Source organism: Ambystoma mexicanum, chromosome 1p (genome assembly GCF_040938575.1).
Source record: "Ambystoma mexicanum isolate Mex_15411 chromosome 1p, UKY_AmexF1_1, whole genome shotgun sequence".
NCBI lineage: Eukaryota > Metazoa > Chordata > Amphibia > Caudata > Ambystomatidae > Ambystoma > Ambystoma mexicanum.
Window position 1 is genome coordinate 675,062,967 of NC_090921.1, and position 14,462 is coordinate 675,077,428.

Below are 14,462 nucleotides of genomic sequence, written 5' to 3' on the forward strand. Positions count from 1 at the left end.
GAAAAAAGCCATGGAATCATCTTTGACTCTGCTCCCTCTTTCTCCCCACACATCACAGACCTTGCCAAGAAGTCCAACTTTCAGCTCCACCTCCTCAGTGCATTCTATCTTTCCTCATCTTCCCCCAGAAGCTCAACGTCTCCAGAGCCCTGTTTCTCTAGGCTGGACTACTGCAACAACCTCTTCCTTAATCTAGCTCTTTCCTCCCTTCGCCCCTTCAACTAATCCAGAATAGGACTGTAAAACTTATCCTTGACCTCAAAGCCCAGAGACTGCATCTCCCCAGATCTAAAATCTCTACTGGCTCCCGGTGAACTCAGGGATCAAATTCAAGACCCTTTGCATCATCCACAAGGCTGCCTGGGACCTCCCTACATCCAACTTTCACTTGCTAAATACCTTTGGTCCTCTGGCTCCAACATTTCTCAAAGCAGAGTGTGGGCGGTAGATCCCTCTGCGGGTTCCTCCACCTGGAACGGCCTCCCAGCTCCCCCCTCCTCCACCCCCCAGACTTGGGCTGGCTCTTAAGTTCCGGACACTTCTCAAGACTTCCCTTTTCGCCTCTTCCTTCTCTCTCTGTGCTCATCTTTCCCACTGCCACTGCAGTCTGGTCCCTTCACAGTCAGACAGGGACCAGACCACCCCCCTACGAGTCCCCCCAGCATACTTCGCCAGCACTTGCCTTCAGGCCCCCTACCCAAAGTAGCCCTAAACCTGGTCCACTCTGTCCACTGCACTCTCTCTCACCATCTCTCCCTCCTTGCCTAATCCTCCTTTTCCCCTCTGGTCCTAACCTCTTAAGGAGGCTTATGGAGAGGACAGGAGATTATCCCAAATGGCTCAGGTGGTCCAGCAGCATTCATGAGCCTGACTTCACCATTTACAGGGCTAGGTAAGAATGGACTTTCTGAAAAGTTCAACTTTATGTACAAGAGGACCATACCGTTGGGAGATTTAGAGGGGGTTGAAAACTACTAGATTTGTTGTTCTCATGCCGGGGTGGAGGAGGGAGCAAGAGGGGGCCTGGTAGATAGTAAATCTTACCCTGCAACCTTAGGTCCTCCAATTCAGTGACATTTTTCATTGTCCTCAATCCCCTCTCCCCGGCCCCAGTTACAGTCCAGGGAATCACTGGTGATGTACCTTAGTGTGTCCCTAAGGCTCCCAGATCAAGCTTCCCCTAAGCTACCCAATTTCCCTGAGCAGGTCACCACGCTCAGCTCCTTGTGTTATGTTACTGGCTGGTGACAGCTCATTTGTGGTTTCAGAAAGCTATAGCCATTTTGTGATCAGGGAACAAATGCTTTTTCCATGAAGCAGTGTTCACCTGTTAAGCATTGAAATTGGTGTGTGCCGCATATGGCCATGGCCTTCCTGATACGCTCTGGAAACCGCATCCTGTGTGTAAGGCTGTTAAGAAGCCCAGGAAAGTTTGAATTTGGCAACCACAAAACATGTCAATGATGCAGTGTAGCTGACTGAAGGATGAATGCGCTTCCAGCACCAAAGATTTGCATAAGAACAGGGGTTTAAGTGCCACATATTTCAATCACTTGGACTCATCCTGCAGCAGCTGTAAGGACGCCGCACATAAAAAGGACAAAGGCTGTGCTCCTGCAACCTAGAATTCAAGGTCTAAGAACTGCTGGAACCTACATGCTCCAGGCCTCAACTCTAGGACCAGGGGGAACTAAAATGGTGCTCCCTTCCCTTGACTGCACAGGCACAGTCTAGTTACTCACATCACACCCCCAGCCATCATTGGAATAGCACTTAAAGCCACTTAATAGGCTTACCTTGAACCTGGGTTCCTGGAGACCAGTGGGTAGCACCTATGACGTACAAATGCTAGGAATCATCTTACTTTCTTCAGGACCCAGGGGCAGACGCCAATGCAATTATATTTTCTGAAGCTGCAACCTAGATTTAGATTTGAACCTGGTTTATCTTTCTTAGGTCCTGCTAGTGAGCGATATTTGAATGCATCTTTTACCTCTAAAGGGAGGCTTGGCGCTGGACTTTGTCCCATAGTTGGACCAATACAAAAACATTGGACACAAGCTAAGCACAACTGCGACTTGTGCTCACTCTGCCTACTGTTTGATAGATAGGTTTACCTATAACCACAAAATTGTTTATCCCATTGACTAACATTGGGCGTGGCTATGGTCTAAAAGCCCAGTCAGAAAATGGTGCAGATGTGAATCCTGAACAGTTTCAACAACATTTAATCACTATGAAAGTCACTACCCTCCAAACCTCTAACCTAAAGAGCTGTAAACCTGTAACATACTGCATTTCTTTTTCTGCAAAAGCTATTAAAAAGAGCACACTTTAACGCATACTTTTTGGACATTCCCTTATTGCGTCTTGCTGAATGCTACCCTATTCTACACCCTACTCCCCTCTTGAGATCATAGCGTTGTCAGGTACATACAGACAAGCGCTGCAACAAAAGGTGTGGATTGAGCTTCCTGAACCTTTCATTGGGCCTAAGAAACATTTGAACACTGGGCATAAATGCAGGAGCAGCTCAAAACATGGCGTTGTGGCATCATTGAGCACCCCTTTCAGTCTTGGTTAATTTTTGTTCAGAAAAAGAAGATAGCCTGAATGTTTACGTCCCTTTAAAAGCCTCATGGCTGAACCATGGTTTATCAATTTCTGCAATATCTACAAACATTTTATGAATATCACCTTTTCTTTTAAAACATGTGTTTATATTTGTATTCACAGTAGTAAATGCAGGCTCTCTGACCCTAAAATAATGAGGTCACATGACAAGAAAAAAAATACAACATGAAAGGTATGATAAATTCTCTGCAAAGGCACCAAAGTGGCAACTGCCTAATATTTCTGCACGTTTCAGGGCCAGTTTTCTTCATCTCCTAAAGCTATAAGACAAAGAGCATTCCAGGGATGGAAATACATTAGTCTTCCTCTTACCACTAAGCACTTTCTGGCACCCATCTCTTAATCATAGAACATCTCACTTCTATGCAGTTCTTGCAGGGGCCATTGATTCCACCAGGAGATATTACTACGAGAATTACCTGCATAGATGCAAACAAACGAGCCTTTGGCAATGTCGTCCAGGCATCGGATGCCCCAGCCTTTGTTCTGCGTTTTGAAGAGCTGAAGCCTCACTTGCAGTCCGTGCTGCACCAGACGGTTGGTGCACATGTTCATGTTGCATTTGCATCTCTTGTTGCACTCGTACACTCTGAAAAGGGGAATGAGAAGGAAGGTTGCTGTCATGATGACTTGCAGGAAGAAGAACAAATTTCTTACTTGGAACACATTCTCCAGAGTATGCCTATGTAAGAAGTTAATTATAATTAGAATATCTCCCCAACCTCACCCTGCACCCTGTTTGCATCCCCCTAACCCTAGTCAGTTGGAAGGAATTTGAGTTGCAAAGGTCTCACAGGAAAATCCCAACCCCTTTAGATACCACCAGCTTCGGCTGCTTGGGAAATTGTTCGGCAGAGGGCGCCCTGTGTCACGTCGATGTCCCTTGAAGGCCTCAGTCGAGGGTGACATCAGATGTTATAGGTAGCACGCACAGCGCCTGTTGCCTCAGTTCTGTTTTCCCCCCTCCTCATGTAGCAGATGTGCCCAAAAATCAGGCCTGACCGTACTAAGTCTTGTTGGAACGAAAGCTGTAATAGCATGGGAAATTCTACAGAGAGACAGGTTGGGAGGGCGATGAGTAATACGTTGGAGGAACATCCAGTCGAAAGAAAGTTACCAGGGTAAGTAACTTGTTCTTCGAATGGATTGTGTCCTCCAACGTATTCCTCATCTTTGACAGACTCCCAAAGCAGTATCCATGTTTGGAGGAAGGTGAAGAATTTTTTGTACATTTGAATTTAAATGGCAGAGTAAAGCACTGCCTTACCAAACGCCACCTCCTGAGCATGGGAAGTATCCAGATAATAATGCTTAGTTAACATGTGTATCAAAGACCAGGTTGCAGCATCACAAATGTTTTTTATAGGGACACCCCTTTGTAGGGCTGTTGACGTAGCCATGCCTCTGGAGGAATGAGCACGCATGCCCTCAGGAGGGTCCTTGTCCGCCAATCTATAGCATTCAGAAATAGTGAGGATGATCCACCTAGACAAGGTCTGCTTAGAAACAGCCTGGCCTAGTTTGTGCCCTGTATAACCCACAAAAAGCTGGTCACCCTCTATCAACTTGAACATTCTGAAAATATAAAAGCTTAATGCTGTCCTAGGGTCCAACCTATGAAGCCTTTCCTCATCCTTACTAGGATGCGGAGGAGGATAGAAGGCAGGTAGCACAATTTTCTGACTTAAGCAAAAGTCTGAAACTACCTTAGGTAGGACGGAAGGTCTGACTCAACACAACCCTGTCCTTGTGGAATACAGTAAAGGGTGGCTTGGAAGAAAGTACCTGCAACTCGCTCACTCTACATGCAGATGTAATAGCCACCAATAGAATAGCCTTAAAGGTCAACAACCTCAACGGACAGGAGTGCAATGGTTCAAATGGAGCACCCATCAGAAACTTCAAGACCAAGTTAAGGTCCCGAACCGGAACCTGAAACAGTGATGGTGGGAACACATTTGTGAGTCCTTTTAGAAAAAGAGTAATCAGTGGAATATTAAAATAAGAGCATTCTTCGGATCAGCGCTTAAAGATTGAGAGCGCTGCTAGGTAACCCTTAATGGTCCCCCACCTGAAGACCCTTGTGTGCTAAAGAAAGCAAAAAGGATAGAACATCGGGAGTTGAACATTGAAAAGGAGTAACATTCTTTCCTCTGCACCAGTCGCAGAACATATTCCAACGGCACAGACTGTTGCCGGCTGCTTGGCTGAAAGCAACACCTCCATTACGTCATCCAGCAGGTCCCAATTCTTGTATCTCAACCTTTCAGAAACCATGCGTGAAGGTATGGGAACATTTCCCAGCAGTGTAAGACTTAGCAAAAGTGTTGAAATCCAAAATTGGTAGTCCTGCGGTGAGCAGCTGGATTGCTTCGAACAGGGCCATCTGTATTTCAGTAACAATTTGTTATACAAGGTTATAAACTTGGAGATGCCATGCCCAGACAAAATACACGTTTAAAAGGGATTAATGAACTATGCTAGAAGGATTTTCCTTCGACACTGCTTCTAGGGTGCAAGTACACTTGGTTCACAGGGTTTACTTTTGACTACATCAGGCTCCTCAAGGGGTAGGGTGGAAGAGCAACCTACGCCTATCTCAGCAGATGAGCAGCATGATCAAGGAGGTACAGTAAGCCCTCAATAAATGCACAATAAAAGATATTAGGATATACAATCTTTGTATAGATGAGAAAAAGGGAAAAATCCCTACAGTTACAGGTTAGTATTTTGTTCAATAAATGTGCAAAAAAAGGAATAATAGTTAAAAGTCAGTTCTAGAAAGCCTTTGAGAGGATGTAGAGAACGTTTGAAAAGGTAAGTAATGCTTCTTCAATCTCTTACAGAAAGAGGGAAAAGACAGTTCAGTGGAAGTCAATGGGACAAAGACACGCATACAAGCGGTGTTCTTTGTGGATAAAAGGATAAGGTGGTAGTTTTTGGTCCTGGGAGGCATGCTAATGTAGCCGATGTGGGCAACTTCTAATGACTGGCCTCAGCAACAAAACATATGCAAATAAAGGCACCCACGTGTTTTGCTTTTTTCCATGTGTTGATGACACTATGCTGTCTGTAGTACTTTCATCCCTGCATGTAATGTTGTAGGTCAGAAGGAGGATACTGATTCTAGACATTTCACTGGTGTATTTATTAAGGATTATGAGTAAAGCCCGTCTTACCCTACTCTACAAGGCGTCACAAACAAAATTAGCTAAGGTGCTCGTCAGTGATTGTCTACAAATTAAACCGTCCACCATCCGACTACCATCTGACCCTACCACTATTTCTAACATCTTAAAGTCATGGGAATGTCTCGATTCTCCTGAGGTTTGTTGACTTATCGGTCAGCCAGTTTTCAATAGATCATCATATAATCTCTAGTGATCAGTTTGTACAGTTCCTTCATTATTGGTGTGTACTTTTGTTTCTTATCCGTTTTCTTCTATAATAGAGAATCCTTCTCTCCTCCCCTTGTGAGTTTATCCCACAATTATCAGTTCCTTCTGGGCTATTTCTTATGTCCCTAAATCGTTCATAGCCTCCAATTTCTCTTTTCACTTTGTTCAGACATATTTTTACAAAGTCCAGCGTGTTCTCTGGTTTCTCTTTAATAACCTGTTCTTTTATTTCACTTAAGGCTTCTTGCTATGAAATATTAGGAATTGTGTAATTCCCACAATATATCTGTTCCACTTCGCTGTCTACTAGCTGTACAACACTTTCTTCTAGGCTGAGAGGAGTATGTATATTCCAACAGTGATTCTTATTCACTCATGTTTTCTCGCTCTTGACTGACTAGTATGAGCATTCCAATAATGATTGTCCTCATTGACTCCCCAGTGTCTCCCGTTAGCCCCCTTACCTCAGGGTTAACGCCACGAGGGTGTTCATACATTGATAACTCCTAATCTGGCATTTCAGTTCTTTTCCCCAGCTTCTCTTTCCTCCATCAGTTTTAGATGGCAGGTCGGTATCTCGGATATTGGCATCTCCAGAGTCAACTGTGCCAGGATCCCTGCCTTGGGATGCCACGTGTCAAGCTTCTGTTCTCCCGGCATCGCCAGAATCATGTGCGCCTCGCCGCTGCTTTGCTCTGGAGTCAGTGTCTATGCCTTTTGAAACTTGCTGGCTCTTCCTTAGTCTCCCCACGTCTCTTCCCCTTTTAGATTGACATAGCTGTGGGGCTTCCCCTGCGAAATTCTCTGTTCCTTTTATATTGCAGATTCTCTTCGCCATACGTCCTCGTCTCAGTGGAATAGGGCTTTATAAAGAGGTTTTCCATTTTATGTTGGCAATAACACATTGAACTTCTCCTCACAGATATTGTTGTCAGAAAGCTTTCAAATTCTTATTTTGCCTTGTTCCCAAAAGGTGGAGTCTCTCCTAGTGAGGTCACACTTCACTCTACCTCTAGGGAGGGTATTGAGGAGCGTGCTCATCTCTCTAGCCCCACGGAGAGGGGCTCTCTATTGGGGAGAAGGGATGAATTCCCTCGATTCACCACAGTAGGCGGCTGAATGATGTATAGTCTAAACCGCTTGTCCTCTTAGCCGTTTAGCAACTCTTCTTCCCGCCCTCTCCACTATGAAAAATCATTACTAGTCATAAACACAGAGATCAAAATCTTGATTTACTTTGTCAGTATGGATGGGAGACACTCGTTCAGGTTCTAGTGAACCATGCAAGAAATCACTCTCTGTTAGGTTTATCTGAAACCCTTTGAGAAGGGATTCAGAGAGGCCAACCTGTAGTGTGTGGGCACAGGTGCAGGGATTTTCACCAAATCAGTCCAAACTGACTGGTAAACGTGACTGCAGTCTGGCTTTATTCTTAGGAGGAGAGGGAACGGTTGCAAGCTACAGATCACAGACAAAGACAGAAAAAGTTATGTTTTCAGTTATTTCTAGGTAGATAAGAGTCCGAAACTTTCTTTCATAGGAAATTTGTGGTTTAGTGGCCATCTAGGTTTGTCTTACAGGAGTCAAGGGGAAAGCAACCAGCCAGCCGGAGTGTCAGGAGCAGCCCAAATAGGTCTCTGCCCAGGTTCCACCACCTAAGGCCAGAGGAGTGATGGCTGCCGATAAGGGACACCGTTTCTATTAAGAAATTGTTGAGGTTAATGTGCACTCCAAAAGAGGTATGAAAGCGTAGCTCAGGAGCCCAGATCCAGAAGGCCAAGAGCAAGTTTGCGATTCAAGAACCCAGGGAAGACTAAAGATTCACAACGCTGTGGAGAAGGCCAAGGTTGCAGGTGCAGAGTTCAAATACGGTGTTAAGCCCGATTTGCAAAATCGGAGTTCCAAACTGTGACAGGGCTACGACAGGCTGGCGGATTACCTTCAAGCAACCCAAAGGGGAGAGAGCACAGAATAGTAGAGTAGTGGTCATGGAGGTAACCTTGCAACAGGTGACAATGTGGTCAAAGGCCTCAACACAGTCAGCAAGCATGGTACAACAACGAAGAGCATCAGCAGGGCCAGGAGGCAAGAAATCTCTTGAAGGGTCCATCGGAAAAGGTAATGTAACATATGGCCTCAAGAACACACCAACTCTCAGAGAGTAAAAGGGTTTTTATTTGTTTTGTGGTCAAGGGCCTCTCTACAGGCTGTCCCTCTCGTCTACAGACTGGCGTTCCCTCCTGAACCCAGATGTCCCTCAACCCTGGGGCCATCACTAGAAATTGGTAACCCGTATTCCCATATTAAGATCAGTCTTATCCAAGGGTGAGGGCCTAATTATTATCCAAGTCTCTCTCAGGGAACAATCAAGACAGACCCTATGCAAAATTCCCCAAGATTTGGGGTGCCTTTCAAACACAAAGGCTCCACTTGGGTCTTATATGCACACGCCCATTTATTGATCTCACTGTTCCCCTGCCTTGTCTCCTCCTACTATCCTTCCTCCTACTCCATTCACCACCTTACGTCTCTCCCTGACTTTCTTCTGTCCATCTGATGCTCCTGTCTCATATGCCCATCTCAACCCTTTGATCGTACTCCTTACAATCCCCCCCCTCCTCCAATCCACTGCTCCCCCCTCCTCCACACCACTACCGACCCATCCTCCATGGCTCTACCGACCCCGTCTCCACGCCACTACCGACCCCGTCTCCATGCCACTACCGACCCCTCCTCCATGCCACTTCTCCATCCACACACTCTCCTTCAAATACCCTCCTTTCACATCCCAAGGCACTCCTCTCTACCTAATATTCTAACCCGCACACCATTCACACCACTCCTCAAACTCCAGTGCCACTCTCGCCCACCGACCAATACCTCAACTTGCACACGCCTTTAACATATCTTCCCCACACTCCTCTGCTAAATCCTTCTTCCACCGGGTCTCTTGGTCCGCCAGCTACTACCTGGTTATGTTAGCAACATTTGTACCGCACACGGCGCACGTTCACCCTGAGGGGCATCTTGGTGCTAAGACTCAGACGAACAAAACATGGTTCTCAATACTTCTAAGTGCAGTAGTGGGCATCAACCGAACTACCCATTGCGTCCTGTTTCCAGCCCTCCCTTTTATCCTTCCCTTTCCCTCTTCATTGACTTATTTCCTTCTCTGGTTCCCCTGGGCCAACCACTGACTGCCCTTCAGCACAGGGAGTGTTACAGACATCGGAGCATTCAAAAGGGGGCTTTAGTCCTGCCCCTTTCTCGTATGAGGGTCCGCTGGTCTTCCACAACGAAAGCCAGACAAAGTCAATGTCTGGGTTTGTGCTATGGCCTCCTGGCTGGGAAACACTAGTTCACTGTGGGTGCGGTGAAGCAGCTCCCACTTATGTGAGTGGATGTCCAGAAGCAGGCAGACCTCACTTGGAGCTATGCAATGTGGCTCGCAAAGATTTGGTGTGGGTCAGACATACTCTTAGCTTGGTCGAACTCGGCTGCCTCTCTCCTCACTGACCATTTGATGTGTTATGTCACATAGCAGGGAATGGCTCAGGCCAGTTCTCCGCTTCCTCCGGCTATTGGTTGTTAGGCAGCCTGGTGGTGTTGCAGTCAAAGCTGATGAGCTTGTAGGTTCTTAGAGACAAAGAGAAAGAAACTTGCTAGAATGGGGCTGTGCAGGCACGGGATGATAGACCATGGTACTGGTCACATGCAACCAGGCAACATGCAGTGGAGGTAGGAACTGGGTGCCCTCCTAACTGCCACACCCTGCTGCTGGGGGTTGGGGGGACTGGATCTGCCATTAACCTTGGTACACCTCCCACCACAGGCTGAGACGGTCCCCACCCGATGCCAGGTCACGTCACTTGGCTAAGGTGGTGCACAGGGTGGGTGGTCGCTTCTCTCACAGGTGGTGATTTTGTGGGTTTGCATAGGTAACATTTTGTTTTGAATCTCTACCTTAGATTAGTATAGGCCTTAACCTGTCCTAGGCAGAAACTAGAAACCTGGAGGTGGAGAGTCTAATTGCTGATTGGCAGAGGTCAGAACAAAGGAGGAATGATCAATATTCTAAACTCTCTTTAAATAGATATGTCAAGCAGGAAGGTCCAGTTTTGAAAAAGCTTCCTATTTTCAAGGCCCAAGACGGGGTCTTTTGGTTGAAATCAAAGTCAGGATCTGTGAAGTCAGTTTCGTGACTCTCCATGGGACAGAGGTGAAAGGACGGTGGGGCGCAGTGCTTCAGAAGCTACTAGGATTTAGAAATATATTTACTTGTTATTTAAAGACTTAAGTTTCCAGATTTACTTCATTATTGCGAAACAAGGATTTCCTTTTGGTGCGGCACATGCCGAGAAAAGAGATTCACCACTTCGGCTGCATTTTCAAGTGCTCAGTTTCTAAGTCTGCCCCGTTTTAAGACACTTCTTGTTATTGACGGAGTTTGCGCACAAAAGAAAGCATTCAATGGCGAGGAGTAGTGTTCTTGATTTGCTCTTCAAATACAATAATTTGTTACATTAAAAGACTATCAGCATAGTGAGGCAAATGTGCATGGAGAGATATGGATAATGGCAGCACGCGGGGAGTAGTATCTCAGCTCAAAGTATAGCGCAGGCAGAGCCTTAACGCAATCAAGTCTCCAGAAAAAGACTAGCGTATCCCAGCACACTATGTGCAAAGAAAGAAAGGAAAGGTCTCTCTCATAAGGAGAGCAGCGTCTTCATACAGGCCCTAAAAACCTCCAGGGTTACACTATTGAGTGAATACGTAATAGAAGTAAAAACAAAAAGGAAAATACACTACCCCAAAAATAAAAAATCAGAAGACTTCATTTAGACAAGAAAAAAGTTACAAGAAGTTTAAAGCATTTATTCATATATCCTCTAGCTATGGTTACTAAGATTATTCGTTATTTAGTGTTTTCAATAGGGACAGTTAGCATTTCAAGTTAATAAAGTAGATTGTTATTTTAATGCACCTAGACAATACCATCATCTGAAGATTTCTACAAGAAAGACTGAAGATATTCTAGAAAATTCCATGATCACAACAACAGGAAAGAAACTCAGTGTGGACTTTTAAAACTTTCCACTTGGCCTTTGGTAGAGAAGCACAGGTACATAGGTGTTCTTGGTGGGAGGAAAGCTAGGAGCATAACTTGTTTTACCTTGTTCTTTCTTGCCCCTGCACATCTCCACGAAGATAAAAAAAGACCAGCAGTCTGTTATTTTATCCACTTCCTGTTTACCCAGGGGGTCGCGGAACAGGGGGTGGGGGGATTTCAGGCTCAGCTGTAGTAATAGACAGCTGAGACTGATATGCTTGTGTGTCTATGTAGGATTCAGGAGCTGACCGAATGAATGGCCCATGTTATTAAATTATTAAATTGAGTTGTATGGATCCCGCAAAGATCACAATGGATGCTCTTGGCAAAATGATCAAAGAGTTAAGAATTGAAGGCAGCTTGTAAGAAGAATGAAAATTTGAATATGAGGGATGACAAAGGGGCAGTAGTTGGGCAGAGACCCTTAGTTATGCCTAGTTCGTTGGCACAACATCAACGACATAGGGGGAATCAAAAAGATTTCAAACATTTAGGACTCAGTGCGAGCTACACTTTCTTTGCAAACCAGAGGTATTCACTACTGATGCTGCTAGGGTCACTTTGTTTATTTCCTATTTGTCTGGGGAAGCAGCTGCCTGGAGAACCGTCTTGAAGGACTTTATTTGCTCTAAATGAGAGTTTCAATAGATGTTTGATAGACAGATTTCATTGGCGGTTGATGGGGAATTGTTGGAACATTAACAAGGAAACAGGGACTTAGTAAGTTATACAACCCAATTTAAAGCTCTAGTGTTACAAAGTCAGCAGCTAGAAGAAAAGCTTGCATCCTTGTTTTACAGTGGATTGAGAGAAGAGTTGAACGATGCATTGTCTGTGATTGTGGATCGTCCCATCTCTTCCGAGGCTCTGATTGATTTGGTGATGTAAGTGGATTATCGTCTGCGAGAAAGGAAGACAGAGCGGAGAAGGGGTAATGGAGAAGGGAGACCTAATTTATTAGACATTTGTAAGGCACCTATACACAAGTGTTTCCAGGCACCACAAGACAAGATGGGGCTGAGGGGGAATGGGAATCACAAAAGTACAACAACAACAGTTGCACTCGCCTTGTGGCAATTCTAATGTTCTAGTGCTTGACAAGGTGGTAAATGCAATGGGGAGGAGGTAGAGGGAGAAGTGCAGTGGGGTTCCCCCGGGAAGGTGGAGGTTGGGGAGAGGGGGGGGCAAGGTGATTGCTGGGCGGGTCAAGGTGGCAATTGCCAGGGAAAAGGGAGAATAAGTGCGAAGGACAGGGAGGACCAAGTTGGTATAGTCCAGGAAAGGGCGCCCAAGGGCAAGTGTTGGCAAAGCATGCTGGGGGTACTTGTACAGGGGGGTGGGGGGTCTGGCCCCTGTATGACTCTGTAGGGACCAAGCCCCAGTCGAAGCAGTAGAGGGAGAGTTGGCACGGGAGGGGAGAGGGAAGGGAGAGGAGAAAAGGAAAGTCTTGGGAAGTTCCCAGAACTTAAGAAGATCCGGCTCAAGTCAAAGAGGGGGAGGGAGGCTATTCCAGAGGGAGGAGCCAGCCGAGGAAAGGTATCTACCTCCCACTCTCTGCTTTCAGAAACGTTTGACCTGCAGAGTTTGTACCAGAGGACCGAAGGACTCTGGCCGGGAGGTATTTAGGGAGGGAAGGCTGGATGTAAAGAGGTCCCATGCCCCAGACAGCCTTGTGGATGATGCAAAGGGTCTTGAATTTGATCCTTGCGGTCATCGGAAGCCATTGGAGAGATTTTGGGTCTGAGAGATGCGGTCCCTAGGCTCGAGGCCAAGGATAAGTCGCACAATCCTATTCTGGATTCGTTGAAGGGGGCGAAGGAAGGAAAGAGGCAGATTGAGGAAGAGGCTGTTGCAGTAGTCTAGAAAGAACCAGGGCTCCAGATGTTGAGCATCTGGGGGAAGTTGAGGAAAGGTAGAATGCCTGTGAGATGGTGGAGCTGAAAGAACAAGTTACTTTCTTACCTGGTAACGTTCTTTCGATGGATGTTCCTCAGACGTATTCCACATCTTTGACAGGTAATTACCACAGCTGTGCTGCTTCAGGAAGTTTTTCAGCGTAGGCGTCCTGCGTCAATACGCTCCCTCGAGGACCTCTGCCGATGGTCGACGTCACCAGATGTTAGAAGTAGGACGCACGACGCCCGTAGCCTCAGTTGTAGTTTTTCCCCCAGAACGTGTGGCACCAATCTTCTGACAGAATGACTACAGAAAGCCTTGTGGAAACGGAAGTTGCAATCGCATAAGAAATTCTGTAGAGGGGAAGGTAGGGAGGGTACGATGTGGAATACGTCGAAGGAACATCCCATCGAAAGAACGTTACCAGGTAAGAAAGTAACTTGTTCTTCGAGGGGATTGTGTCCTCCGACGTATTCCACATCTTTGACAGACTCCCAAAGCAGTACCAACGCAAGGAGGTGGGAAAAGAATTTATAAATGTTTTAGAATGCTCAATCAAATTGCAGAATAGAGGACTGCCTTGCCAAAGGCCAAATCTTGCCCATGAATAGAGCCCAAGGCATAATGTTTTACAACAGTATGGACAGAGGCCCATGCGGCCGCTTCACAAATATTGCGAATCGGAACACCCCTCGGTAGTGCAGTGGAGGCAACCATACTCCTAGTAGAATGGGCCCGTAAACCTATAGGAGGGTCCTTCCCCTCCAAACGATAACATTCCGAGATCGTCAAAATGATCCATCTAGACACGGTCTGCTTAGAAACACCCTGACCTAAACACCTTCCAGAGTAACCAATAAATAGCTGATCGTCCACTCTGATCCGGGACATCCGTGAGAGATAGAAACTCAAAGCTCTCCTAGGATCCAACCTATGGAGGCTCTCCTCTTCCTTACCAGGATGTGTCCTTATGTAACACAGTGAAGGGTGGTTTGGCGGAAAGTGCCTGCAACTCACTCACTCTGCGTGCGGAAGTAACCGCAACTAAAAATACAGTCTTAAAGGACAACAGCCTCAACAGACAAGAATGTAAGGGCTCAAACAGAGCTCCCATTGGGAACTTTAGAACCAAATTCAAATCCCATCCCAGCACCTGGAAAGGTGATGGTGGAAACACATGATCCCTTTTAGAAACTGAGATATCAAAGGGATTTTAAAATAGGAACATTCTTCAGACGAGCGCTTAAATATGGACAGCGCCGCCAGGTAACCCTTAATGGTACCTACTTGCAGGCCCTTGTGGGCTAAAGAAAGCAAAAAAGACAAAACCAAAGGAATGGAACATTGGAAAGGATCCACATTCTGTACCCTGCACCAGTCGTAGAACTTCTTCCAACGGCAATGGTACAGGGATTTCGTTGAGG

The 14,462-nt window shown here is 46.0% G+C and overlaps 1 protein-coding gene across 3 annotated transcripts in view; it reads right to left on the reverse strand.

Annotated features, from left to right (window-relative positions):
• Window positions 1–14,462, reverse strand: part of SETDB1 (SET domain bifurcated histone lysine methyltransferase 1) — a 1,213,210-nt gene that overhangs the window by 523,267 nt on the left and 675,481 nt on the right. For all 3 annotated transcript variants that reach the window (XM_069649750.1, XM_069649751.1, XM_069649752.1), the window contains exon 15: window positions 3,054–3,223. In XM_069649750.1, coding sequence (XP_069505851.1) covers window positions 3,054–3,223 — 170 coding nt within the window. The remainder of the gene's footprint in view (window positions 1–3,053; window positions 3,224–14,462) is intronic.